Source organism: Castor canadensis, chromosome 7 (genome assembly GCF_047511655.1).
Source record: "Castor canadensis chromosome 7, mCasCan1.hap1v2, whole genome shotgun sequence".
NCBI lineage: Eukaryota > Metazoa > Chordata > Mammalia > Rodentia > Castoridae > Castor > Castor canadensis.
Window position 1 is genome coordinate 161,313,008 of NC_133392.1, and position 25,266 is coordinate 161,338,273.

The window sequence follows — 25,266 nt, forward strand, 5'->3', positions numbered from 1 at the left end:
CTCCACAGAGGCACCTGGTCATCATGGGTCTAGAACTGAGCTTGTAACTGGGGGAGGACTACTGCTGGGCATGGGAGTCCTTAAATTCTTTGGCCACCACACTTGCTGGCCTCTTAGGTGAGCAGGGCCAAGGTCAGCGCACCCACAGGGTGGATAAAGTGTGTGTGTTGTGATGTCCCTATCTGGGGTACAGGCTCCTGGTCCAGAGGCTGGACTCTGGCTGGACCTTCCAGAGGACCTGACAGTATGCAGGAAGTATACAGCCAGCTTCATCCACTTTTCTCAGCTGCTCCATCTGCAGTTGCCCCTCCCAGAGCCTCCTCCTGGCCTGGTTCTTGTCTGTCTGCTGGTCATTGCACACAGTGACCACAGGCAGCAGGTGACGAATGGCTGGTGTCAAGTCCTGTCATACCAATGGGGTCCTGGGGGAAATGCAAGGGGCTTTTAAAACAGCTTTATTACCAACCTGTGGCCAGAGAGATGATCAATCAAAACTGATCAGTGATGGCAAATGTGCGAGAGACAAGAGGCAGATGCTGGCTTTAGGGAGGGGTAGGGAAGGTGGGGGGTTCCATGCTGCACTTGACCTAAGTCCAGCCCCTTTGCACACATCATGCTCCCTCCATTACCTGTGGCTTGGGCATGGGCTGGGGGAGCCCCACGTGATGTGAAAGCCGAATCAGTGGGCAGAGGGGATGTTTGGACTAAGCTAGAATTGCTGTCCAGGGAGGGAGGGGAAATAGTCAGAATACAGGGCCTTTCCTGGCAATGGCTTTGTTCATGGCCCCTAGCGAAGTCAGGGGCCAGGGAGCCTCCTTTCCATCCTCCTCTATCAAGAAGGCTCTGCAGCCTCTTGGAACATTGGCCCTGAGTTCTCATAGGCCAGGGGTTGGTGACCCTGTGGGGGCAGACATGGAAGGAGTGGGTGTTGGGAGTCCTTCCTGCCAAGGTCAAGTCCATGTCTCTGGCTGGTCTTTGCTTTGTGCCACTACTGGGTTGGGTTGGCTCCTGCAGCAAAGGTGGTTCCGGGCCGGGTTGGGCAGAGTCTGTGCTCCCCTCTGACTCTGCAGATCCTTAAGGGTGTCCTTCCTTCTGAGGTGGCCCCAGAGACCCTCTCACAGAGGCTGGGTCACTGATGGGGGTTGCCACTTTGGGCCCAGCTCTCCCACTATGGGCCAAGCTGCAGGGAGCCCCTGGCAGGACCCCCAGGGTGGAGGGGCTGTCCAGGGCAGGATGAATCAGCCCTTTATTGGGAAGTGACCCTGTACAAGGACGTTTTAGTCAGACATAATTGCAAGGAAAAATAAACCTGCTTAACAGAAAACAGCCTTCCAGTTGCTCTTCCCTCCTTTTCAACTCCAGGTTTTGGCAAGTCCCGGCTGCAGGTAATTTTCAACACGGTGCAGTGTCCAGAGACCAAAGCCAGCAGAACGGAAATGGCACCCACAGCGTGAGAGGGACCTGGGCAACTGCTACTGGATGGGCACCGCTATTGGGCACACATGTGCAGGCGTGTGCACACTCTCCAGGGCTGCAGACCACAGGGAAAGGCAAAACTTGGTCTTGGCCATGGTGCAGACAGCTCAGTAGGGCAGCTAAAGGTGCTGATCCCTACTTGAGGAGGACGGTGGCCAGCTGAGGCTCTGGATATGCACGGCTCTCCTCCCACCCTCCAGCTGTGCCTCACAGTTCTGTCACCCTCAGCAAACAGCCCCCTGAAGTGCAGGCAAAAAGCCCTTGGAGCCCTGCAATATCCTCCCTCGCAGGGACCACATGGAGTTCTGCAGGGCCAGCTCTGGCATTTGCTCCACCTACGTGCAGAAATTGTCCCTTGCAGCAGTAGGAGGTGATCTGCCCACACCCAAGGAGCATGCGTGAGTGTTGGGTGACCTCTGCCTGTGACCCGTACTCTCTTGGACAGGCCCATACAGCCCCTTCTTTCCCTTGCTCTTCCTCTGGGTGTTCTGCTGGTGCCTGGAGGGTGGCACCCACCACTTTTTCATTTCTGATGTCTGTGTTCATTTCTAGGAACTTGTTAAAGAGCCTTCGAGCCCGGGGCTGACAGGCTGATGTTACTCACTTGGCTAGATGCTGGAAAACTCAGGCTCGTTTGCCAGGCAAAATTAATGAGAAAAGAAAGACCTAAACGAGATAGTAATTTATGACTTCCACTGGACCAGTCTTCTCGTTCTCCATGCAGGGCGGCACGTCTCATCTAAAAACTACTCTGCCAGGTAGAGATGAAGGAAGCTGGCTCTGCCAAGGGAGCCCGAAGGCTGTGCCCTGCCTGGAGCAGTCCGCTGGGGGACGTTTGGCTCCACCTTGCTGTCTATACAGGGCCAGCTCACAGGGTCCCCAGCATTCATAGCAAGTCTCAGTCCAAAGCACTAACCTCCCAGCATGTCAGACATCCCCAAAGCAAACGCCCTTGCCTTTGCCCTTGCCCAGCAAGGTCCTGGCTGCCGAGGACCTGGAACCCAAGCAAGACCCATACTCCGACGGGCCTTCTCTGCTCTGTGCCCTTGCTGCCACCACCCCCCAAAAATACAAAGGAGAAGCTAGCAATGCAGCAGCAGCGACAGCAAAATAAACCTTTGCTAATGGCTAGCAAACTTGCTGAGTGTCAGTTCTAGTGACTTTGTGCAGAGAGACTGTGTAATGATCACGCAGCTCCGAGACAAGGCCTCTCTCCGGCAGGAGCCGATATGACAGGGCCTGGAAGGCAGGTGCCTACTGTAATTAGCTATTGTTTGACTATCAAAAGTCAGGGCTGATTAAAGCCACTAAGCACAAGTGTGCTATTTTATTTCAAAGAATATTATGAACTGCACGCTGGGGCCCTTTCAGCATGGACCTTCCTTCCGCAGCCGGCTAAGAGCCCATGCCAGCAGTAATCAAACGCAAAATCTGCATAAACCTTCAGGGTTTAATTCAAGCAGAGACCTTTCATTAGAAATATGTTACTTTATGAAATCTGGTAGCCAGCAAGGGGAGAAAAATGTGACTTCTTAAGAAAAATGAATGGCACCTCTTTAGTGATTAACCCAAGATTAATGGAGGCCCCCACTGCTCGGCCTAAGTCCATTTTATTGCTAATTCATTTAGGTACCATTTCAGATACGCCTGATGAAAGTTACCTGCTAGGGCGTCAGGTTTTGGCAAGCAAGGATAGCCATTACGGTCAAATCCCAAATATACTTTTTATTAAAGAAGCTTTGAAAAGTGTCTTGTATTAGTCTTTTTTCCCCCTTTCTTTTTTAGGGACTTTCTATTTAATGTACTCAATTAGTTAAAAACTTGGATCCTGGTTGATTAATCACAGATTGATGTGACTGTTTCACTTTCGGTAGCTCTTTTTCTACTTCCCCAGGGTGAGGGAGCAACTCCTGAGACACTCTCTCTCTCTCTCTCTCTCTCTCTCTCTCTCTCTCTCTCACATGCCCATGCATGCACCCCCACGCACACACACACGCTTATATGCCGCATACATAGCTCATATATGTTCACACCCCATGCACGCACACACTCACATGTTCACACACACAACTACCCCCCCACACGCATGTACCCCATAAACACATGCACGCTCATATAACCACACGACCCTCCCCACAAATGCACACTGACGGGCCCTCCCATGCCTACCCACATGCATGCACGCCCATGTTCCTTACACACTCTCACATGCCTGTATACATCTGCCCACACACATGTACACATGCAAGCTTGTGCCCCCCCCCACACATGCTTGCACATATCAGAGAATGCTCAGGGGAAGGGGCAGGACTGTAGGCAGGTGAGACAGATTCGTCACCACTCCTATTCTCCCCTGAAGACAGCCTTTGTTCTTCTGGACACTGGGGTAACCCAAGGTGGGGGTCCCTGGGGAGGCAGCTCCCTGCCTTCCATCAAGAAGCCAGGGTGGGGAGTATGTAAGAGCCAGGTCAGGGCCTGCTAAACCACGGTGTCCAACTCATCTGTCCCCTCCCTGCTCCCACCTGCTGTCAATCCCTTTCTGCTTCTTTGCACCAGTTTCTGACTCCAACATCTCCTCCATACAGACCTTGCTGCCCTGCACTCACCCAGGCTCAGGGAGGCCTGGCCCCTCTCTTGACAATGGCACCTTTTGAGGTAGGGGTACTTCCTGGAGAGGAACATGGTCACAGCCCAAAGAGGAGGGACTGTGTCCACAGATTCTCCTCTCTGCTAGTCTCCTTGATTTATCTTGAGGGATTTACAAATTTAGAAAAACCACAGAACACCATTAAAAAATCAAATACTTCACGTCTTTCTCATAGAAGAATGAGTGCTTCCATGGAAGAGCATCTTTCTTTTGCTGGGCCTCTGTGTCTGAGGGTTTGCAGAATTCATGGCTCTGTCACATTAGCAGTGGCCAGGGTCTCGGCTCCTCTAGGGCCAGCACTCATGGGAGGGCTGGGGGTCACTAATAAAGACTGCCAAGTAGCCTTAGACTCAGCACTGGAGGGTGGGCCACGGCTGGTTCCCAGGCATGCCCTTTGAACCTCACCTGTGGGTTCTGCTGACTGTAGGGACCCAGACCCAAAGCAAACACAGAGGTGGCTCCTACTGTCATGGCCTCCCATTTACGGCACTGACCATATATTTTACTCAATCCTCAGAACAAGTCCATGATGATGGTCCTATCATGCTGACCAGAGCAGAGCCTAGGCCTTGAAGTGCAGAACTGTGACTCCAGCTGTCACTAGCAAAGGGAGCCAAAAGAGCCAGCCCTCACCCGGAGGAGATGGGGAGGCACAGGGAAGTGTCAGGGAGCGCCTAAGGCCTTGTTCACCTCGTCCAGAGCCTGGAGCACTGTTTCTCAGCCTTGTGCTCAGGCAAGATTGAGCAACTCCACCCTGGTACCTTCCAAAGCCACTGGCATTCTGGGGAGTCTTTAAACCTTCCAGAACTGGGAGGTGGAGGCAATAAATGGGCTACTCATAGGCTACCTCTGTGACATCCCATCAGGGAGCAGAGCCCTGGAATTCAGTGTTTGCTGAGCATCCATCATGAGCTTGCTCACATATTCAGGACAGAATAGCAGGGGCCTCAGAAGGAGCCCAGCCTCTGTGCATAGGGTGGGGCTTAGTGTTTGTCTGGGTATCAGGTACTGAGTTCTTGGTGTCCAGACAACTGCAAATGAAAAACACAGCACATTCCATTCTCTCATTCCCACCATGTGACTGTTGGCAAGGCTGCAAATACAGATGTACCATGGAACCTAGCCTTTGAACACAGCTCTCACAAACCTGCTCTGAATGAAACCAAGACAGGTTGTACAGGGTTTGGGAACTTCTGGCTACCAGCCATCTCTAGACGCTTTAGAAAACTGCCAAAAGCTGTCATCTTCCTGCCACCTACAAGGATACTGCCCTGACCAGGGTGGCACCCAGGGAGATCACTGGAAGGGGGCTTGGGGTATGGGGGTAGAAATCACATCCCCACTGCAAGAGCAACCTGCAATCAGGTGATAGGTGGGAGCCAGGTGCGATTAGTCAAGACAGGCAGGTGAGGGAGGGGTGTGCGTATGGAAGTGGATCAGAAAGCAGCAGGGACTGGGAGGAGTTTAGGGGAGACCTGCACCCAGGACCTTAACACTGGGCTGCTGCTTCCTCTGGTTGGGAAGCCAGGGATGAGCTGATCCCCTCATGATTAAGCCAGGGTCATCCTAGCTTCTAAAGCAGGAGCTGGTCCTGTCCCCCACGTGCCCCTCCAGCTGGCCGTGCTGAGCAGCCTGGTCTAGCTCCACACTGAAGCTGCAAAACAGTAGGTCTGGTCCTGTACCAGGCACCTGGGCTATGGGTGCTGTGGTGGGGGTGGGGGCTGTCAGGGCAATGGGGGGTCTGCGCTACCTAGCTGACCTCAATTTCCAGATCATCTAGGTTTATTTACCACAGGGGCAGTTTGTAGGCCACCCTCCCATTCTTGCTGGGGACTTCAGGAAGAGGGATAATCTCCACTGGGCTGAGCCACTGAGGACAGCTGTTTGGTTGGTAGTGAGTGGCCTGAGAGCAGCTCTTGGTAGCTGTACCATCTGTGAGAGACCCAGGGCTTGGTGAGGTACAAGAGGGTCTTCTGGGAAGACCCAATGATCATCCAGGGAGTCACCTCTGTGAGTGACTCCCTGGGCCCATCCTAGGTCTCAAAGCCTTGTGAGGACACTCTGTTTAGTGGCAGGAGGTAGCTGCTCTGGTTTGGGAAAGCACCTGTCTCCTTCCTCAAGGAATATCTAGCACTAGAGAATTGGGGCTTTCAATTCTGACCTCAAGAATCAGAGGACTCCGAATGGGCCCCCAAGTGTCCTGTCTCTGCCCTTACAAATCACAAGTACTTTGTGTAGCCTCACATAGGGACAGGGAAGGACCTACAACCTCTCTCAGGGAGGAGGCTGCATCTCCCTCCCCCTACAATAGCACTGTCTAGTGGGGTCCCAGTCACGGCCTGAAAAGTGGGGCTAGAGCTGTCCCCACCAATGAGACTCCAGCGGCATCACCAGTCGCTCCACCTGGAGCCTTCTCTTGAAGCCAGCCGTAGCCTATTCGTGCCCCTGTCTTGCTGTCCTGGAGAGCAGGAAATAGGCCTGAGACATCTTCTCTACAGTGTCTACCAAGGACCTACGGCCTGCAAAGGCTCATGAGGGGTGGGAACTTTGGAGGGTCCCCCTAGTTATGGGACCTGAAAAATCAGGGCCTTTGTACCTATATATCAGGTCCCCAGCCCCAGGAACTCACTGTGGGATCCCAGGCAAAACAAGGTGACCCCAATCCTTGACTTGGACGGAGGAAGTGGTGCAGTTCCCAAGGTGCACTTGGCAGGAAGAACAGGGTCTCCCAGGCCAGGCAAGGGCTCCTGGCTCTGCCTACTGGGGTGCTAGGAATATTACAATATTCTGGGGACCACCGCGGACTCTCAGACTAGGGGAGGGAGGAGAGAGCCCATCTTGGGGAGGTCCCTGGTGATCTCCCACCTGTGTGTCTCCATGGAGGCAGACAGCTGGGCAGGTGGAAGCTGGGGAAGGGACAGGAGGAAGCTACAGATTCTGCTGAGGCTGAGGGGTTTTCTACAGCAGACTTTGGAAATGGAGAGCCAGGCTTTCTCTAACTTGCCCCCGGGCCAAGGGTCAGCTGCCGTCTCAGGGCTATGGCCTGGGTGATGTGAGTCCCTCGCAGGGGCCTGTTTGCCCTCCTCAGTCTGCCCTGCACCGCCAGGTCGGGTCCACATGCACGTGCTAATTATCTTGCTACTGCTGTAATTTCTCCCCGTAGTCCATTAATTAAGGGGGGGGGGGTCACAATCCCAGAGCATGTTTTCCCAATAAGCTTTCTTTTTTAATTATCCTAATTGCTTGGAGTCTGACAAAGACCCTGCCCTTCTCTTTCCTGGTGGATTAGCAGATGACGAACGCACTCCACACCACTCTCACCAAGTGCAGACTCACGCCCTGTGCCTCACCCAGGGCCTGCATGTGTGCGTACACTCACACGTATGTGCCAACGCAACCACGGTTGACTGGAGCATCACATGGCCTGAGGACTGCTAAGGTCAGCGCTGACAGCTCATTTGTGCCCACATCTACTGAACTGCAGGCAGATTCCCCCACCCAAGTCTAAGCAGAGCCTGGGTGATAGCTTGCACTTCCTGTTGTTGGAATCTACTTTGTGAAGTGGATTGTGCTGAGTGAGGCTCTCCCACGGACAGGCTGGGCTGGACCTCTGTTTCTGTCATGGTCACTCACTGATCCATAGTGGTTCACAGAGGGAGAGTCTGCTCACTGAGGGGAGGGCGGCACTCTGTTCAGCCTTGACTCATAGGAGGAGAAAATGAGCTCAAAGTCACCACAGCCAGGCCACCCTCTAGCTCCCTCTCATTTGGAGCGACTTCGAGTCCAAAGAACATGGCACCTGGGTATGGATGGTACAAGCTGGTCAGATAATCTGTGGTTCCCCAAGGCACAGAGTTGCCACGCACTCAGCCATCCCATTGCACGCTTTACACCCACGAGAACTCGAAGATGGACTAAAGAGGTTCTCACACACACATGTTCTAGACCCAGCAGCCAAGAGGTGAACCGAACCATGTTCCAGTGAATGAATGGACAGGGAAGGAGTGGCCTGTCCATCTGATGGCCTGCTTCTGAGCAGGGGAAACACGAAGCTTGGTGAAAATACTCAGATATAACGGCCATGTCCTGTTTGATTCCATTTCTCTAAAATGCCCAGTTAGGCGCATCCAGAGATGGACTACAAAGGTCGGGGGCTGGAGGAGCGGGAGAGCTGGCAGTGACTGCTGAGTGGGAGGGGGTCTTCTTGTGGGCTGATGAAAGTGCTGGGGAACTCAGCAGAGGTGGTTGTGTGACACGGTGAATGTGGTGGCTAGCACTGAATTGCTCACTTTAAAATGACCAGTCTGTGTTTTGTGAATTTTACCTCAATAAAAATAGAAAAAAAAGGGAGAAAAAGGAGATGGGTTCCAGATTGCATGCCCCACTGCAGCCCTGGTGGGCACTTGTGGAAGCATCTGATGCATGTGTGGACCAGCCTGCTGGACCATTCCTCCCACCTTGGAGGAAGGCTGGCTGGAGATCCAGAATGTCACCTGCTCTAGGTATCCACTGTCAAAGTCTGGTGGCAGCTCAACTGAGCTCATTTATTACCATCCTTCAGTGGAAGTTGTGTAGGGCACAACGTCCCTTATGGGGCTGGGAGGGGGGTGGCTAATTGATTCATGTCTGCTGAAGTTAGCACCAGCAGCATCCAGGGAGAGAACTCTCAAATGCACGTTGTTCTCCAGTGGATTAGGGTTATATGGCTGTCCTTGGCCATCGCCACCGGCTCTCCTGGAGTCCAGCTGTGCTGGGTAGGCCTGCCAGTTCTATGGAAGTCTACGTCTCTTTAATAAAGATTAAGATGTCAGAGGGCCAGCCTTGCACAAAATCCCACTTTTATTAACTTCTCATTACCAGCTGAAGAGCGAAGCCAATTTCTGAACTTCCGAAGTCGTGCGGCTTGCCGAGGAGAAAATGGTTATTAACTAAGCATCCACGATGACGGAGCTCCAGCAGTTCTTGCTGAGTAAGCAAATGGGCCGCTCGCCTCCCTGGCTGGACCGGGGACAATGGAGACTTAATAAAAAGAGTGACCGGGCAGCCTCGCCCAGGCTGGAGGGTGCCTGTGGAGGAGGAAGGCGCTCATGGAGGAGGAGGGAGCTTGGCTCAGCCTCCTGAGCTTTGTGTGGCCCTACTGGGTGGTGGTAAGGGGCTCATGGAGGGCTTGGCCCTGACTGGAAAGAAGTCCTTGGGGCCTCAGTGGGTACTGACCACCAAGTGTCCTTTTTCTTCCTGCCCAGCCCACACCCCTCCCCCACGCTTCCCACTACATGTCAGCTGTTCTCTTGGCCAGCAGCGGTACTGGCCCTTGCCCTGTGTGCAGATGGTCCCCAAGTTATGGTGGCCCTACTTAGGAGTTTTCAACTGTACGTTGGTAGGAAAGCGGTTCACACTCAGTAGAAACTGTACTTTGAATTTCAAATTCTCCTGGGCTCGTGATACGTGGTCTGGTCCTCTCTTGTCATGCCGGGCAGTAGTCATAAGCCATACTTCCAGTCATCCCCAGATCGCAGGGGACGGCTGACACCCACAGTGTGCTGTGTGGCTCAGTGAGGAAGTGCAGGAAATTGGGGCATAATGGATTTACAGTGTTTTCGACTTACGAAGGGTTTATGGGATCTGAACTCCACTGAGAACCAAGGAGCATCTGTACTGATGCTCTCCCTCTGAGACATCCCAAACATGTCAATTTTGGTCACGTCCCTGTTCCCACTATCCTTGATCTCTGCTGCCTACCCGCTGTGGTCAGAAACCGACTCATCACTACACAAGCCTGTAAGCCCCCTCCTGGAATGGTGGGAGCTCCCCTGCCTGGGGGCCTTGCACCCTATCTCTCCCTGCAGTGCTCAGCTTTGCCCTCCAAGCCTTGCTCCCTCTCTTCCCCAGGGCCCTCCTACAAGGCCTGCACCAGAGAGGTACTCTGACCACCACCTGCACCCTGTCTGTGACCTCTGTAGCCCTTCTCCTTCCTTGTAACTGCTCCTGAGTTTCCTTTCTGTTTCCCTCTTCAAGGGGATGGCGTGGTGCCTTGGGAAGAGCCCAACTTCACAGCCCAGCTGCAGGCTCAGAGCCTCAGGCAGACCATGTGCTCAATGAACACAGGCAGAACGAGCTTCTAAGGAGGTGAAGCCAACAGGTCGTGGGCCAGTTTGGTCAGTTCATAGCTCGAGCAAAGTGCTTTCCCTCCTCCATCTGGGACCTCTCAGGAAAGGTGAGGCTTCAGTGAGATGGGGGAAAAGGAACCTGCTGATTGAGTGAAGGAATGAATGAATGACGACCTGGGTCTCCCACTCTCTTCTGTCACTAGCCAGCAGTTGATTCCCAAGGAAGCAGCTGGCTTCTGCATGTTTCTTATTTAAACCACTGGATGTGGTCCTTCCTCCAGTGCCCATCCTGGAGGGAAGGATGAGATTTGCCAGTGAAATGCTGCTACAGCCCAGAGGAAGTGAAGAGCTAGGACTCCCTCTTATCTGGAGCCACTTGTTGGAGGAGTGCATGAGGACAGACAGCAGGATCTGCAGGGCGGCATAAGCCTGATGCGGCAGACAAACACGGCTTGGGCACACAGGGTAAATTTCCCAGTGGGATAGGACAGTTCGGGGACCTGCTATGCCTCACCTCGTGGACTGTGTTCTGGATTCAAGGTGAGAGTCGGGTGAGTGGGTAGGCCTTAGAGCCAGGGTAGAGGCCTATTAACTCCCAGCCATTGGAACAGGTTTCCACCACAAACATGTGGGCCTATATACAGTGGACCTGTGACAGTCTGGCAGGTGGGCAGCATGGCCTACATATCTGGGATTGTCCCTGGGGTGTGGTTCAGACCTGACCTTTCACACCTGGGGCAGGGTGCCACAGAAGCAGGTGGGATGGGAAGACCCAGTGTCAGACACATAGGGCAGGGCAGCGATGGGGGGCGGGTTCCATGTTAGAAAATTTTGTTCTCAGAACCACACAGAAGATTGATCACCCAAGGCCTGAGGAGACTGTCTCTCACTTGTCACCCAGCTGAAGACCACACAGGCCGAGGAGAAGGTGCCCTGCCTTCTCGGTGGGCATTTCTGTCTAGAGGCAGAGCCTTGCCTCTCCCCCCACCCCAAGAGGGACAGTGGTCCACCCTGCAGGGGAGACAGGATCTCTCCACAGACCACTGAAGCCCACAGCACAGGGCTGGTGGTGCTCGGTTGGGATCAATCCTGGGATCCATGGCATGAAACACAGACATCCAGCAGAGGCTCCTGTTGTCTCTTGTCCTCACAACCACTGTCACCACTGTCATTGTTATCCCTCCAGGGTCCACTGAGCTGCTCCCCTATGGAAGGGCACACATGCACTCACTCAGGGCTTTTCTCTGATGGTTCTTCCCATCACACCTTAGAAAAAAGGACATCCCTCTAACTTTATTATCTGGTTTCCCAGACAGGGTGGCCAGAAGCAGCCAGAGCTGGGAGTGGAGGACCAGCAGTGCCTCCTACTAGGGATGACAGTATGGACTCATTGGCCTCTGATTACGTGGATCTCTAGGGTCTGGTAGCAAAACTGCAGCTCCTCTGGCTGCCTTGTTTTCTTGGTCAGCTGGCTGTCTTCACATGAACTGCTGCCAATGACAGCAGTACTGGCACCTAGATCCCCTGCCTCCACAGAATAGTATATAGAGTCCCTCCAGAGTCAGGGGAGCCCTGCGTCTTCAGGTCCAGAGACCCAAATGGGTGGGCAATCAAGAGCATCAGTCATCTTGCTTGAGAGCACAGTCAAAGGACCTGTGTTCAAACCCTCTCACAGCAGTGTGAGAGGGGCAGGTTACTGACCCTCTCTGTTCTTCATCACTCAGAGTAGGCACTGATTGATCTAGGTTTTGGTTCCTTGGCCAGCCTTTGGCAGCAAGCCATGGTGACCTAGAGCCATTCAGCCATGCAGCAGACTTAGTTTCCTTCCATACAAAGACACCTGGCACCAGAGGCTTTATTTACCACCAGGGGCAATAAGTTAGGTGACTTGGAAAGGAGTCAGAGGCCTGACTTTGCCCTGCTATGGCCCCCTGGCCCCTTCATCAGAAGGTGAGCAGGCTGCAGCCGAGACCTTCAATCACTAGTGCAAACCTAACCCCCCCTCGAGGCGGGGACATTTGGGAAGCATATGGGAGTCTCCTGGATTCTTTGGTAGGGCAGGTAACCATCACCTGGAGAAGCAGAGAAGGCACCTGGGGGTCAGGTCCTCTGAAGCCAGGCTGGGTAGGTGTGGAGTGCAGGTGGGCGGCCACTGTGAATAGGAGGGCCTGCCCCACCCCCAGGGCCCACGAGCCTAGGCTCCAGGACCTGTTTGCCAGGGGGTAGAAGGGACTCTCACCCTGTGTAAACAGGCTTTCCAAAGGCCTCTGCGATCTCGCCCCTCTCTCCAGCTCTCCAAAGGCACACTGAACCGGTGGGCTTATCAGAAGGGCCGTCTGGCGGTTAAAAGATATTTCCCTGCATTGTGAGGCCGCATGGAAACCAAGGCATGTCAGCGCTGAGGACAAAGGAACTCGAGTGTTTGAAATGCAAAAATATTTTGACCTGACTACATCATTTTTCCAAGGAGAAAAGTAATTCACGGTTCACAATTCACTTGCTATCTCACAGGAAGTCCTGTATTTCTTATTAACTCCCCAAGGCCTACTTCTCTGTGTGAGAGGTCATCTACAAGGGTCAGGGTGTGAGGGACATTTGTGAGTTCCCTTCCACCTTTTCCTGTTGCTTTTTCTTTTTAATCCCTCATCTTGGATAGCACTCTCCACAGCGCTGCTCTGTGCCTTATCTCTGGGGTCCTTGCTGTCCCAGACCTCGAGTGGGTACAAAGTGTCTGCTCTATGCTTCAAGTCAAGAAGACAAGGCCCCCGAGAGGCTAAGGTGACCTCAGGTCACACTGGTGATGGGAAGCCAGACCAAAGCTCCCATGGTCTTCCACTGCTCTGTGGCTTTCCTCTCCTGGCTCCTGGGTTCCCGTGTAACGACTGTGTCTGAATGGGACCTCACAGCTCATGGCCACCATCACCACCATCACCTTCATTCTCACCATAACCATCACCATCACCACCATCACCACCATCACCACCATTCACCACCATCACCATCACCATTATCACCTTCATCCATCATCACCATTATCTTCATTGTCACCATCACCACCATCACCTTCATTCTGGCCATCACCACCACCATCACCATCCTCTTCCTCCTTATCTCACCATCACCACCATCACCACCATCACCACCATCATCACCATTCACCACCATCACCACCATCACCACCATCACCTTCATTCTGGCCATCACCACCACCATCACCATCCTCTTCCTCCTTATCTCACCGTCATCACCATCACCACTGTCACCATCACCACTGTCATTATGGACACCATCATCCCTACTATAACCACCATAATCACCATCGTCTCCAGCCTGTCTTACTGTGTACTGCAAGCTTGTGCCAGATGCTATTTTACATGTGTTTACATGGTGTAATTCATGTAATTACTATGACGACTTTGAGGCCTGAACCATTTTCTCCATTTTACAGGTTACAACACTGTGTGCCAAGCAGATTCAGATCTCTTGTGGAGCCTTTTGTCCACATGAAGTTCTTTTCACCACTAATCTCCTGCGCCCAAGACAAGCTCATGGACAAGCCGTTGTGAGACTTCTGGAGCAGCCTAGTGAGGTTCAAGCTGAGCCAGCACTACACATGCCTCTGAAGCTCTGTTTAGCTTCAAGACAACTCAGGGAGTCCTCCCATGGGGTGCCAGGCAGGAGCACTTGCTGGACTCCCCCAGCTTTGACCTGAGGAACAATTTTCCTTTGGGAGTGAAGGTTGGGAAGGGATTCAGTGGGGTGGCAGCAGAGAAGCTTCCCTAAACCAGAGTCCATCATCCCAGGGAGGCATGAATGATGTGTGATGCTGAGAAGCCAGGGGCCCAAATGGGGCAAGGGCTTTGAGAAGCATAAATGCTGGATGTCTAATGAGAAAGTTGGGCTGGTGGATATCTTTTGTACCAGGAAAGCAGGATCACAGTACAATGACAGCCAAAACCAAGAGGAAAGGTGGGGAGCCCTGGGAAAAGACCCTTAAAGGGTCCCTCACTTGGGGCTAGGCTCTGGAACATGGACTTCTCTTTGGCCACTAACTGCCCTGCAGGTGCCTTGCTGGGCACAGCAGGTGTTCGGGAGCCTCTCTGAGATAGAGGCTTTTTTGTGGGGCCAGGTTACCTATTCCCACTTGTGTAAGCTTAGATAAGTGAAGACACCTGTCCAAACTAGTTTTCTCATGGAAACAGGAAGGAGAAGGATGGTGACTGTCCTGTAGGGTTGCTGAAAGGCCCCCAGAGCTTCCTGGAAGTGGCCTAAGATCATTGCTCCTGCGGTCGTGCAGTACAACCTCTGTGCCCCTGGTCCTAGACCTACTGTGGCAGGACTTTGCAAGCAGTAACTTACCCAGGTACAGTCCTTATGCACTGGGCCCCAGATGTGTCTGCTCCTCAGTCCCCCTCAACCTGTCCCCCACCACTACTGCAGCTCCCTAGACCTCCTCCTTCAGGCCTGCTATGGCCCTCCTCTTGGGTAAGTGAGGAGGGATATAGGCTCCCCTGGGGCCAGTTTTGCCTCCTTGGGGGGCTGCACATGAGCAGATTACGGGACAAAGATGCCCCTCTTTCCCCCATCTCTCCTGCCACACCAGGTGGCCGCCAATCCCAACCCTCCTGAGGTCTAATTTGATGTTTTTCTCTACCTTGCCAGTTCGCTTTCACTCCTGCCTCTGCATTGCTTGTCCAAAACAGAAATACAAAAGGAGGAAATCTATTCAAAATTCCTCCTCCTCATTTTATTTTTGCCGCTCTCTAGGGTGCCCATGCTTTAGATTCTCTTCCGATAATTATCTGCCCTTTCGGGGCCTTGGTAACCCAGAGCCCCTGGTTTGGAGGGCGAGAAGGAAGCCCTGGCCTGGCCGTGGCAGGCAGGACGTTCTGGGCAAACGCTGAGAGTGCCCTCCTTCTCACCCACTGCATCTTGTAAAGTAGGTTTTTTTTTTTTTTTTACCTTTGAGTACCCCCCTTACTCTCAGTTGATCCATGATGAACATCACACCAGACTCTTTTTATGTGATAATTTTCTGTCCCCGACAATGCAAACATTTCTGAGGCTAATCCTCTGAGTCTCTGCCATCGCTCAGAAATAACAGAGGCAAGGCTCCAACATAAAATAATACGTCTTGCTTTTTATTACTTCATTTATCAACAGTACACTGGAGCAACATCTTGCTAACTGGATAGGAAGAAACTGTTTACCAGTACAGCCTGGCTGATGGACGTGGGTGTCAGGTGGAATAATGAATCCCGTTAGCATACAAAGAGACCGAAGCTGAAAGACGGTATTATTCAAAGAAGGAAATATTATTAAGTAAGAAAACAGTACAGTCATGCTGAATCTGTTAAATTAAGAATCCCACCCTTTCTGGCCCAAATCCATTTGTTATCCTCACAAACAAACTCCCCCTGCGTGGAACAGAGGGAAAGGGGAGCTTCCCGGGACAGTGCCTCCTGGCGTCACAGTGCTGGGGCTCTGTCTCAAACACAGAAGAAACGGCACAAGAGGATCTTGAAAGTGTACCCCAAGAAGGAGTATCTGGCTTGGATACCTCAGAGAAGTGGGGAGACAAAGAACAAAGGGCAGGGGCCACTCTGTGCAGGTGCCTGTGTCTCAGGTCTCAGAGGAATTTGAACTCTGGGAGGACAGAGACTTTGTGGGATCCAGCCCTGCAGCTCCAGCACCTTGGACAGCTCCTCCCCTCACAGTAGGTGCTTAGTAAATATTTGTCCAATGGGGGAAGGAAGGAAGGAAGGATGTGATTGAGATACTTTAGAATTAGACAAAATACAAAGAATTCCCTAAGTGAGTCAGTCAGGAAAAGCATGGTTATGCCACAATAACAAATAGCCTTCAAAATCCAGGGACTTCACAAAATACCAGAAAGTCTTATTTTTCTGTAACTCTGTTTATGGTAATCACCTCAGGGTCTCTCCAGAATTTCCTGATTGCAGTAATGGAGGCAGAAAACACTGCAGGGTGTTGTGCTGGTTGGTGACTGACCTGCACACAGCACACATCCTTCATACCCACAGGTCAGATGATGCCATCCAAACCTAGCCAGCCAAAAGCCATCCTATATTCAGTTTAGTGGGCCAAAGTCCCCACTTGAAGGCAAGACCAGCAACCTTGACCACAAGGACTTTGAATCCAAGAAGCCAAAGCTGGGTGACCATCACCACCAGTGCCAAACATCTTCACCACCTGTCCTGCAGCTGTGGCTTGCAGGTGAGATGCACCTTACATAGGTAGGTTCACACATGGACACTAGAACCCCCATATTGGTATTAATTTAAAGCAATCCTCAGTATGCCACCAAGAAGTGACTTCATCGTTTTGGGGTATGACTTTCCAGCCTTCTCAGATATGTATCTTTATGTGTGTGACATACCACTTTTTGAAAACCTATTTTTTTAATGAACAGATTACATTTCAGAGCAACTTTAGGCTTACGGAAAAAGGAGTGGAAAGTGCAGTGCTTCCCAGGCTGCTCCTCTCTCTCTCTCCCTACCCCCCAGCCCAGCTTCCCCTATTGTAATACATAGAAGGTTACACTTGTCACAGTTGATGAGCCAAAGTCCAGGGTTGACATCAGGGTTCACTACAGTTGTAATCACATACTGTGCATCTTTTTGGATTGACTTCTCTCCTTTACTCTTCACAACCCCTGTCTGGTCAACACCTTGGTCCACGCAGAGTACAAATCAGCCCCGCAAGTCAGAACATGGAACTCTCCGCAGCAGCCAAGGCAGATGTGAGCTGCTCAGAGCTGCTACTGACAGTCCGACTAGGAACCCCACCATGTGGTGTTAACAGTGCCACGCCTTAGAAGAATACACAAGTGGGGAAGTGGTGGAGTTGTACCTTCTCCCAGGCCGAGGCTGCCTGCCTTGAGCCAGGGCAGGTGCTCTCTCTAATAGCAGGTGGCTTCTTAGACAGGGAGGGGACACACAGTCTCCCATGAGTTCCTGCTTTCTCCAAGAATCTCCACCAGCCAGGCAGGCCTGAGCCCTAGTGAGGATAGGGCTGTCACTCCTTCCTCCTTGCCTAGAGCCAGGAAGGTCCTCTCTCTACTCCAGGGGTCAAGGGCCCACCTGGACCCTGCCTGGAATCGGAGAGCCTACGGCAGGCTTTGGCCTGTGGTCTCTGAGGAAGGGGCAGCTCATGAGTACCCAGATGCCTTCATGGGGGACCACTGTGTCGACCTCAGAGCCTGAGTCTTGAGACACTTAACCTACACCAGGAGAAGGCAGTGGGCTCGGGTTCACTTGACATCTAAGTTGGAGAAGCATCTTTAGAGACACCAGGCTGGGGAGGGGGCATAGCATGACATTGCTGAAAACAAGTGACCAGACCATGAGGAGGGCCTCAAGGGGTCTACAGTGCCCAGAAGGGTTTCAGGCTTCACCCTGCAGATGTGCCCAGCACATCGTCTATGAAGAACCAGAAGTGGGCCTCACATCCTCAGTGGTAATGACCCTCACAATGAGAGGTGGTCAGGGCTTGAAAGGGGTGAAATACCTTTTTCCCTTTTAAAGCTGAGGAGGTGTTGGAGGAGAGACCTCCCCACAACCCAGGACCTTAGACTTTGCCGAGGTGTGTGTTTGTGAGTTTAAAGCAGAAGAGGCTAAACAGAACTCAGAGCTGATATATATTTCTCCCCTAATAGTGCGGGACAATTTAATTAACTCAATAGTGCATCCACCTGAAGATTACGGGCCGAGTTTATTGATGCCTCCATCTGGCTCCTATAAAACCGGTAATGCAGCCAATAAATCCCAGCTCACAATCGGTGCCACAGAGGCGTCCTGCTCAGAGCCGTCTTCCCTAGCGCCCAACTGCAGGGGCTGCTTGGGTGACAGGACCTGAGAGCCCCCACGAGAGCCAGTCAACAAGGAGATGTTCAATGCAATGCTGGGGCAGCAGGTCCATGGCAGAAACCTGTGAACTCTGACTCCTTGCAGGTGCAGTGACTCTAACCTGGAGGCAGGTGTCCTTCAAGAGGCCTGAGGTACTCAGGCCACCAAGGCCTGAGGGCTGAATTAGTCCCTCTTTCCTATGCCCAGCAAGCAGCAGCTGAGTCCCTCACCACCCAGGCTGTCCAGTCCAGGCACTGGGGTTGCACCTGTTGCTCCTGGAGCACCTGACTTAATCCCTGGCAAGGTGCTAGGGCTGTAATCATCTCCATCAGAGGAGATCTCCTGCAGAACTTCAGAGTTCAAACCCTAGAGGCATACAGAGGGCGGGGTGGGGGTGGACAGGGAGGGCAAGCCCCCTCCCTGGACTCTGGCGAAGGAACCTGCCCCTTGGCTGACCTTGTGGGTGACACATCTGGCTCGAGCGGGTGAGGGCTTGTCTATTGCTGAGATTCAGTTCTAGGAGAAAGCGTCAGCAGGCTAGGGTACATTTTCTGGTGACATTGAAGGGTCCCCAGTGCCACTTGCTCTCCCACCCTGTCAGAGCCCCAGGGGAGCGGCTTCAGGCCCTACTCTGCCTATGTGACTCCTCCAAAAGCCTTCACCCCAAGAGGCTTGTCAGGTGCTCCCCTCTTGGGAGGCTTCAGGGAGAATGAACCCCCGGCACATCTATTCCTCACAGAAAGGGAGAAGCGAGCCATGTCCCCCTCATCTGCTCTGAGTCCCCTGTACCTGCAGGCCAATCCAGTGGAGTCCTGGCTTTCTTCCTGCTTGCATGGCCCTGGAGATAGACCAGCAGCAGCAGGTAATAAATTACTGCACAGGAAATTAATTAGCCGCACCTCTCCCCAGCCTAATCGGATGCTTTAAGCTGATTTAAGGATCCTCAGGTTGGGGTGGGGGCGGGGTACATGGCATCAATTCAATTTAGAAGATGGGAGCAAGAAGGTCACATTTATACAGTCGTCACCTAGGCTGGGGGTGCCCATAACTCAACTTGGCCAAGCCAAGGGGCCATTTGTCACCCTTATCACCAAGTGAAGGGGCCCCGCCCCAGGAGGCAAGTTCAGGTGCTTGCAGGGGGAGAGGTCAGAGTCCACTCAGGGCCTGGGGCAGCGTGGAGGTGGCAGATTTCCCTGTGGCCCCTCCCCCGCTTGCTTTCTACTCTAACTGGAGCCTTTCAGAATAAGCCTAAACAGTAGTGAAAACCCAGGAGCCTCCATCCACTCAGGATGGATAAGGGGCGGGGCAAGAAGCCAGACATCAGGCTGGTCCAGTGGGGGGGTGGAGGGGGGTGGCTGAGGGTCCCCAGGGCCACTGCCCAGCACCATCTCAGGAAAGGGGACCCTCAGAGGCAGCACTCCCCGACTTTCCGCTGTCTTGGCCGCATTACACCTCTCCGCTTTGCAGCCTTTGATTCAGCAAAATCAAGGATGCAAACTTCTTAGGAGTACTTAGTTTCCATGGCAACCGAAGCTGACCTCAACATTATTGTTCTCAAGAGGGGACTGACTTTACTATATGTTCATTCACTGAATTAATGGACTCCCGGTTCTTTTATCAGCAACCCGCGAACAATGGAAAGAGAGACATGTCGTCAAAGGGCTTTCAGCCACTGTCCAGCCTTTTGTCCCCGGCTTACTGCAAGGAGGTTTGTCTATTCAGTCTGAGATCATCAAAATCAGCTCGGGGCTGTCTCCAGGGCAGCTAAACACACTTTGATTTCATAAAGACATAACGGATCCCACATGCAAATTAATCATTTTGATTGCTGTGTTCTTAGGGTTAGGAACTCTGGTGTGATTTTTTTTTTTTTTTTTTTGGTGGGGGAGACTGCAGTTTAGATGCAATGCTTAGGTGACTTCTGAATGTCACCTAACCTTTACCAACTGCCTGGTAAGGGACAACTGAGGAAAAGGATTTCTGAAACTCATCTCCATGGCACAGACCTTAACATAACTCTTAGGGGGAAGGGGGGAGTGGGGGTGACCAAGGTAAGGGGGCAGCAGAGCACCTTCCAGTTCCAACAAATGCCAGCCAAGCATCTGTGTCTGTGGGTCTCCCCATTCCCTGTTCCAGCCATTCTCCTTTCTTGTCTACCCCCCAGCCACATGGAAATGCCTTGCGTCCCCCAGGAGGCAAAATAAACCATCCAGTTGGGAAGGAGCACTCGTCTCCTCTGGCGGGTTGGTTATGTACCAAGATAAAACAGCTCTGCAGGGCTACAGTTTCGGCCCTGCTAACTGCCCCAGCCACGGCCTCTGTTTAGACCTCGGGTGTGTGGTCTCCCAGTAATTGCTCCCACTTCCCTTAGCATGCTGAGACCTCGCCCTGGCTCCAGAGTCAGCCCTCATTAGCCCTGGGTCCCCACGGAGGGACCCAGGAGGCTTCCCAGTCACCAGAGTCATCTCACCCAGGACACACTATAGGAAATGCCGGCACAACAGCCCAGTGGGACAGACCATGGCTCTAACTACGATTCCAAATAACCATTTCACAAATGATCATAGTCACCAATCCGTCACCCTGTTTGGACAGTGTGGGGCAGGGCGATCAGATGGCTTTTATGACCTGTACAATTTTTACATCATAATAACAGAGAGAGATTTATGGACCCATCGCCCATCCCTCTTCCAATAGTGGAACCGTCGTTAGTGCAATTTCTTTTTGACTCTTTTTCCTGTGCCCCTTGCCTTTGCCCGGAGGGCTGGCTGGGTGGGAGGGTACTGAATGGGCACCTTTTCCAGACCCCCAGTCTGAGTCCTAATGATGGAAGTTCCCGATTTATTTACCCAAGGGCGGGAGAAGAAAATAAAAACACAAGCGTACAAGTCACTTCCTTTTGTATTTCCTCCGGAGTTGTGCGGTATTAACGCGTCCTTCCTTCTCAAGATGGTGAAAGAAAACAAGATAAAATGAGACAAAGGGAAAGGCCGAGGGGCCCTGTGTTTCCCCTTTTCATAGCGCCAAAGAGATTGAATCAAAATTCTTTTGGCTGATACCATCTCCCCGGGTGGACTACACTCTTGTTAAAGGATAAATTCAAGCCCTCCAGAAAGTCAAAGAATAAATTTAAGCCTTTTGCCAAATGTCTATCCTATTGGATTTTGATAAGACGGCCATTGAGCCTTAATAATGTCTTCCATCCATTTTCCGCGAGCCCTTAACACGGCTCTTTATTCGTCCCCAAAGCCTCTTCGCCCGGCCTTTTTATTATGGGCTCCCGCGTGCTCTCCAGGGAGCTGCGCACCGAGTGATGGATGGACAACTCGCTGGATTATCTCCCGCAGATGTTTGCTCTCCAGGAGCCCCAGGCTTTCCCTCTAAGTAAACAGACTAAATAGAGTCTCCCCGCCCAGGCCGGCCAGCAGCACAGGGTGAGTCCCAGAGGTCCCCGCACTGGTGAAAAGGTGAAAAGGCACCACGAAGGCTGTCTGCAGCCAAAGTGACTTTTTGGGAAGAGCCCTGGGTGCACACAGCGAGGATGACCTGACCATCGTGGGCACTGGAAGGGGCAAGTTTCAGGTACAGCATCAGCTGTGTGCTGATGCATTTAAGCTGGACGTTCAGGGCCACGCTGGGAAGGCTGGGTGGGGCTGGAGTGGGACAGAGGAAGAGGAGAGGCTGGAGGGGACAGGGAGACTGGGGGGACACAGGGGATGGAGAGAAACTATGGGGCACAGGAGGCAGCAGAGTAGGGAGTGAAGGTGAGCTGGAGGAATGTAGCTGGGGCTAGGGAGCCAGTGGTGGCTCCATCTGGAGGGAGGGTCCTGCCAGGTCACTGTCATTCTGACCGGCAGTTGCAGGCCCTGCTGCGATCCTGGCTTCCAATTCCAGTGCAGCAGAGTGACCCTCCCGGGGCCTGGGCTCAGTCGCCTGTAAACTCTGGATGGATGGTTTTGGGCGCCTGTCAGAGTGCTGAGTTCTGTTACTTAGAAGTGATAATAGCAACCTCCCCATAAAAATGTCACCTTTCTGCATGGTGTGTCAAGGCCCTGATACATTCCACCTAAGCAGATAAAGGGAAGGAAGTATAATCCCCACCAAGAGGGGCAAAGTTCAGCTCAGCACCGAGACGGTACTTCAACAGCACAGGTTGCACAGCCCTCCACCCCTTCACCATGATTCTCATCAGAGTTTTAGTGCACGTGTGTGTGTCTTAAATAAATCGGAAGCCACTGACTTCATCCCCGAAGCAGCACACGAGTGCTTGAGGTGTTACATTAGCAATAAAAGAGACTTGATACGCACACATATGACCTACAGCCTTCGGTGACATGTCTGTCTGTTAATAAGGTGGAATTTCTCTCTGGAAAGAAGGTCAGAAGTGGCAATAATGTCTCCTTGCCGTTTGACCCTGGCACGTGACCCTCTTATCATTCAATTTGAACTCTCCTCTCTCCGTCCAGTTCCCTCCATCTCCCAGAGGGTCTGATATGCCACTGATGGGTCCAGACCTAAGCACTAGGTTTGGGATTCTAATCATCTACCAGCACAACCCTACACAAACACTAGAGTCCCCTAAATGCTGTGGATATCGAGGCTGTAAGATGGTGAGTTGCGGTGGGCTGTGGAACTCTGTGTGGCAGCTTCTCTCTGCCTGGTGAGAGGTATTAGAGGATGTGGGTTAGGACGCCCCACAAGCAGCAACCCCCTTTTCCCTGATGGGGTTGTGGGACGGGGCAGGGCAGAGGGTTCTGGGAGTCAGGAGGCCAATTCAGACAGAGCTGGCTGGTCACGTACCCGTCAGCTCCATGATGCTCCGGCAGGTCTGTGGGATCTGCTCTAATTTTGTGCAACCCTCAGCCTTCACAAGGGTCTGCAGTTGAGGGGCTGCCCCTGCTGCCCTGGGAAGGTCCCTGCCTGCGGGGCACCTCACACTCATCCAGTGAGCAGCTCACAAGACAGACAGTGGGGCACAGGTTAGGCAAGACTTCAGGGTCCCACCATTTATACTACAAGAAGGCAATCACAAACAGTGCCTCTGAGGGGGCACACAGGAGGGGGACCATGCTTACTCTCATCCTGCCTCATTTTGTTTTGGTTCAAAAGCACTTGCCTCTTCACAGTCCTTTAAATTTAAACTTGACCTTTTGCTCTCTTGCCTTGACCCTTGTACCCAAGCTAGACAGCTCCACTGCCCACTCAGTCCCTCTAACCTCCCACCAGGCCAATCTCCACAACAAGGCTGTCTCACCAAGCACCACACAGCCCAGCCCTGTGTGTGCACAAGAGAGCAGGATATGGGAGTCAACTGCAGGCTGCTTTTCCAGGGAAGTGAAATAACTGCAATCCTTTGAGATTAAAAAAAAAAAAAAAGCTGTTTCGTGCCTCTTGCTACCCCTTGTCATTTGAGAACATACAAATTCATTAAAGAGGCAGGAAAGGAGAGAGAGGGAGAGATGGAAGGAATAGTGACGGGTCTGAGCCAGGTTAGAATTTGAGGCAAAGGAAGGGAGAGAGGAGGGAGGGAGAGAGGAGGGAGGGAGGGAGAGAGGAGGGAGGGAGGGAAGGAGGGAGGAAGGAAGGAGGAAGGAAGGAAGGAAGGAAGGAAGGAAGGAAAGAAGGAAGGAAGGAAGGAAGGAAGGAAGGAAGGAAGGAAGGAAGGAAGGAAGGAAGGAAGGAAGGAAGGAAGGCCTCAGGTATCCCTTGAACAGTGCGGACTGACAGTGAACATTTTGTCCTCCCTACAAAAGGGTTCCTCTGAGTACAGGAAGCAGATGGTGACGAGGTGACCAAGGTGAGGCTTTCATCCAGAAGTCCTTCAGGAGGCCACCACAGGGCCACAAATGCTGCTGTTAAAATGCTTCCTCCCAAATCCACACCTGGGGCTGGACATCAGAGAAGTCAATGCAGGTCCAGCTGTCCTGCTCGTGAGGGCAGAAGGACCCTTCAAGCACGTATTCTGTGCTGCAGGATCTGCTCATGAGTTTGACCTCAAGCAAACAGCGCCCAGTAGCAGCAGGGTCACTCAGTGCTGCCCAGCCTCTGCAGTAGCCTGGGCTAGGCCTGCGGACGCTGCCCAGCCAGACGTGAGGGGACAGGGACTCTGCACTTTATCTTGCTGCAGAACAACATTGCCTGGGGAGAGGACTTGGTGTTAATTTTACCGGAAAATCCTAAACATGAGCTCAGGTGAGCATGTGAGAGTATGTCTGCGTCCGTGTGTGTTTACATGTATGTACATGCATGCAGGTAGCTCGAGCTCTGCCTAGAGAGTAGGCTCAAGATTTTGGGGCTGATTGGAGATCAAGTCCTTCTCCCTACTGTCTGGACCACACAGACACACACACCCAGGTATGCGTGTGCCTCTACGTGTGCCCTCCTCCGGGGATGTGTGTATTTTTCCCTCTGTATAGTTCTCTCTCTGGGTCTTTCAGAGTTGTGTTTGTCAAGCACCTATTATTCATCATCAGTCAGCAAAGCAGCAGACAATACCCAGTTGACACTTTTTCTTTCGCTTAATGGTTTGCTTATTTAAAGTGATGCTTGAGCCCTCTTTGGAAGCTATGAGCACAGCAAAAGCCTTTGTTGAATCTGCAGTCAATTGTCCCCCCCCCCCCATATTCTTTTCAAGTGAAGATAGTTAAATAAACACAACCTGCCTTTATTTGGTTTCCCTGTGTCTCCGTGGCCTGAGGCATTCCCACAGGCACAGGGCTCTCCTCTGTTCTCAGGAACTGGGCTGGCTTAGTGGGGTGACCCCCACCTGCTCACACAGTGAAATAAGTGGTCCTCCTCATCACATCTGAATCACTGTTCAGTGCAGGCCACCTGCATTGCTCAATTGCTCACAGATGTCCTGCTTCTAGCACACAGGACTCCACACCTCGGAACCCAGGGACACCTGAAATCTGGGGACGTGAAAGGACGCTGGGGAGGACAGGAGGAGCTCGCCTACCTTTTTGATGCAGCCCTCTTGGGATGACACCTCTGTATCAGTGAGCAGTTGCTGTAAAACAATTTTGAAGAGGGAGGTTACTAATAACAACATGTCCGCAGGCTCACATTGCAATGTCCTCAGGACCTGGCTCTGCATGGTATGAAATAAAGAGTTGGTAACAGAGACCCTTTATTCCAACAGAGGTTCCCTGTTTGCTGAGGACCGTAA

The 25,266-nt window shown here is 52.4% G+C and overlaps 1 protein-coding gene across 3 annotated transcripts in view; it reads right to left on the reverse strand.

Moving 5' to 3' along the window:
* Window positions 1-25,266, reverse strand: part of Prdm16 (PR/SET domain 16) — a 318,554-nt gene that overhangs the window by 136,207 nt on the left and 157,081 nt on the right. For all 3 annotated transcript variants that reach the window (XM_074081540.1, XM_074081539.1, XM_074081541.1), the window contains exon 3: window positions 25,057-25,107. In XM_074081540.1, the coding sequence (XP_073937641.1) occupies window positions 25,057-25,107 (51 nt within the window). The remainder of the gene's footprint in view (window positions 1-25,056; window positions 25,108-25,266) is intronic.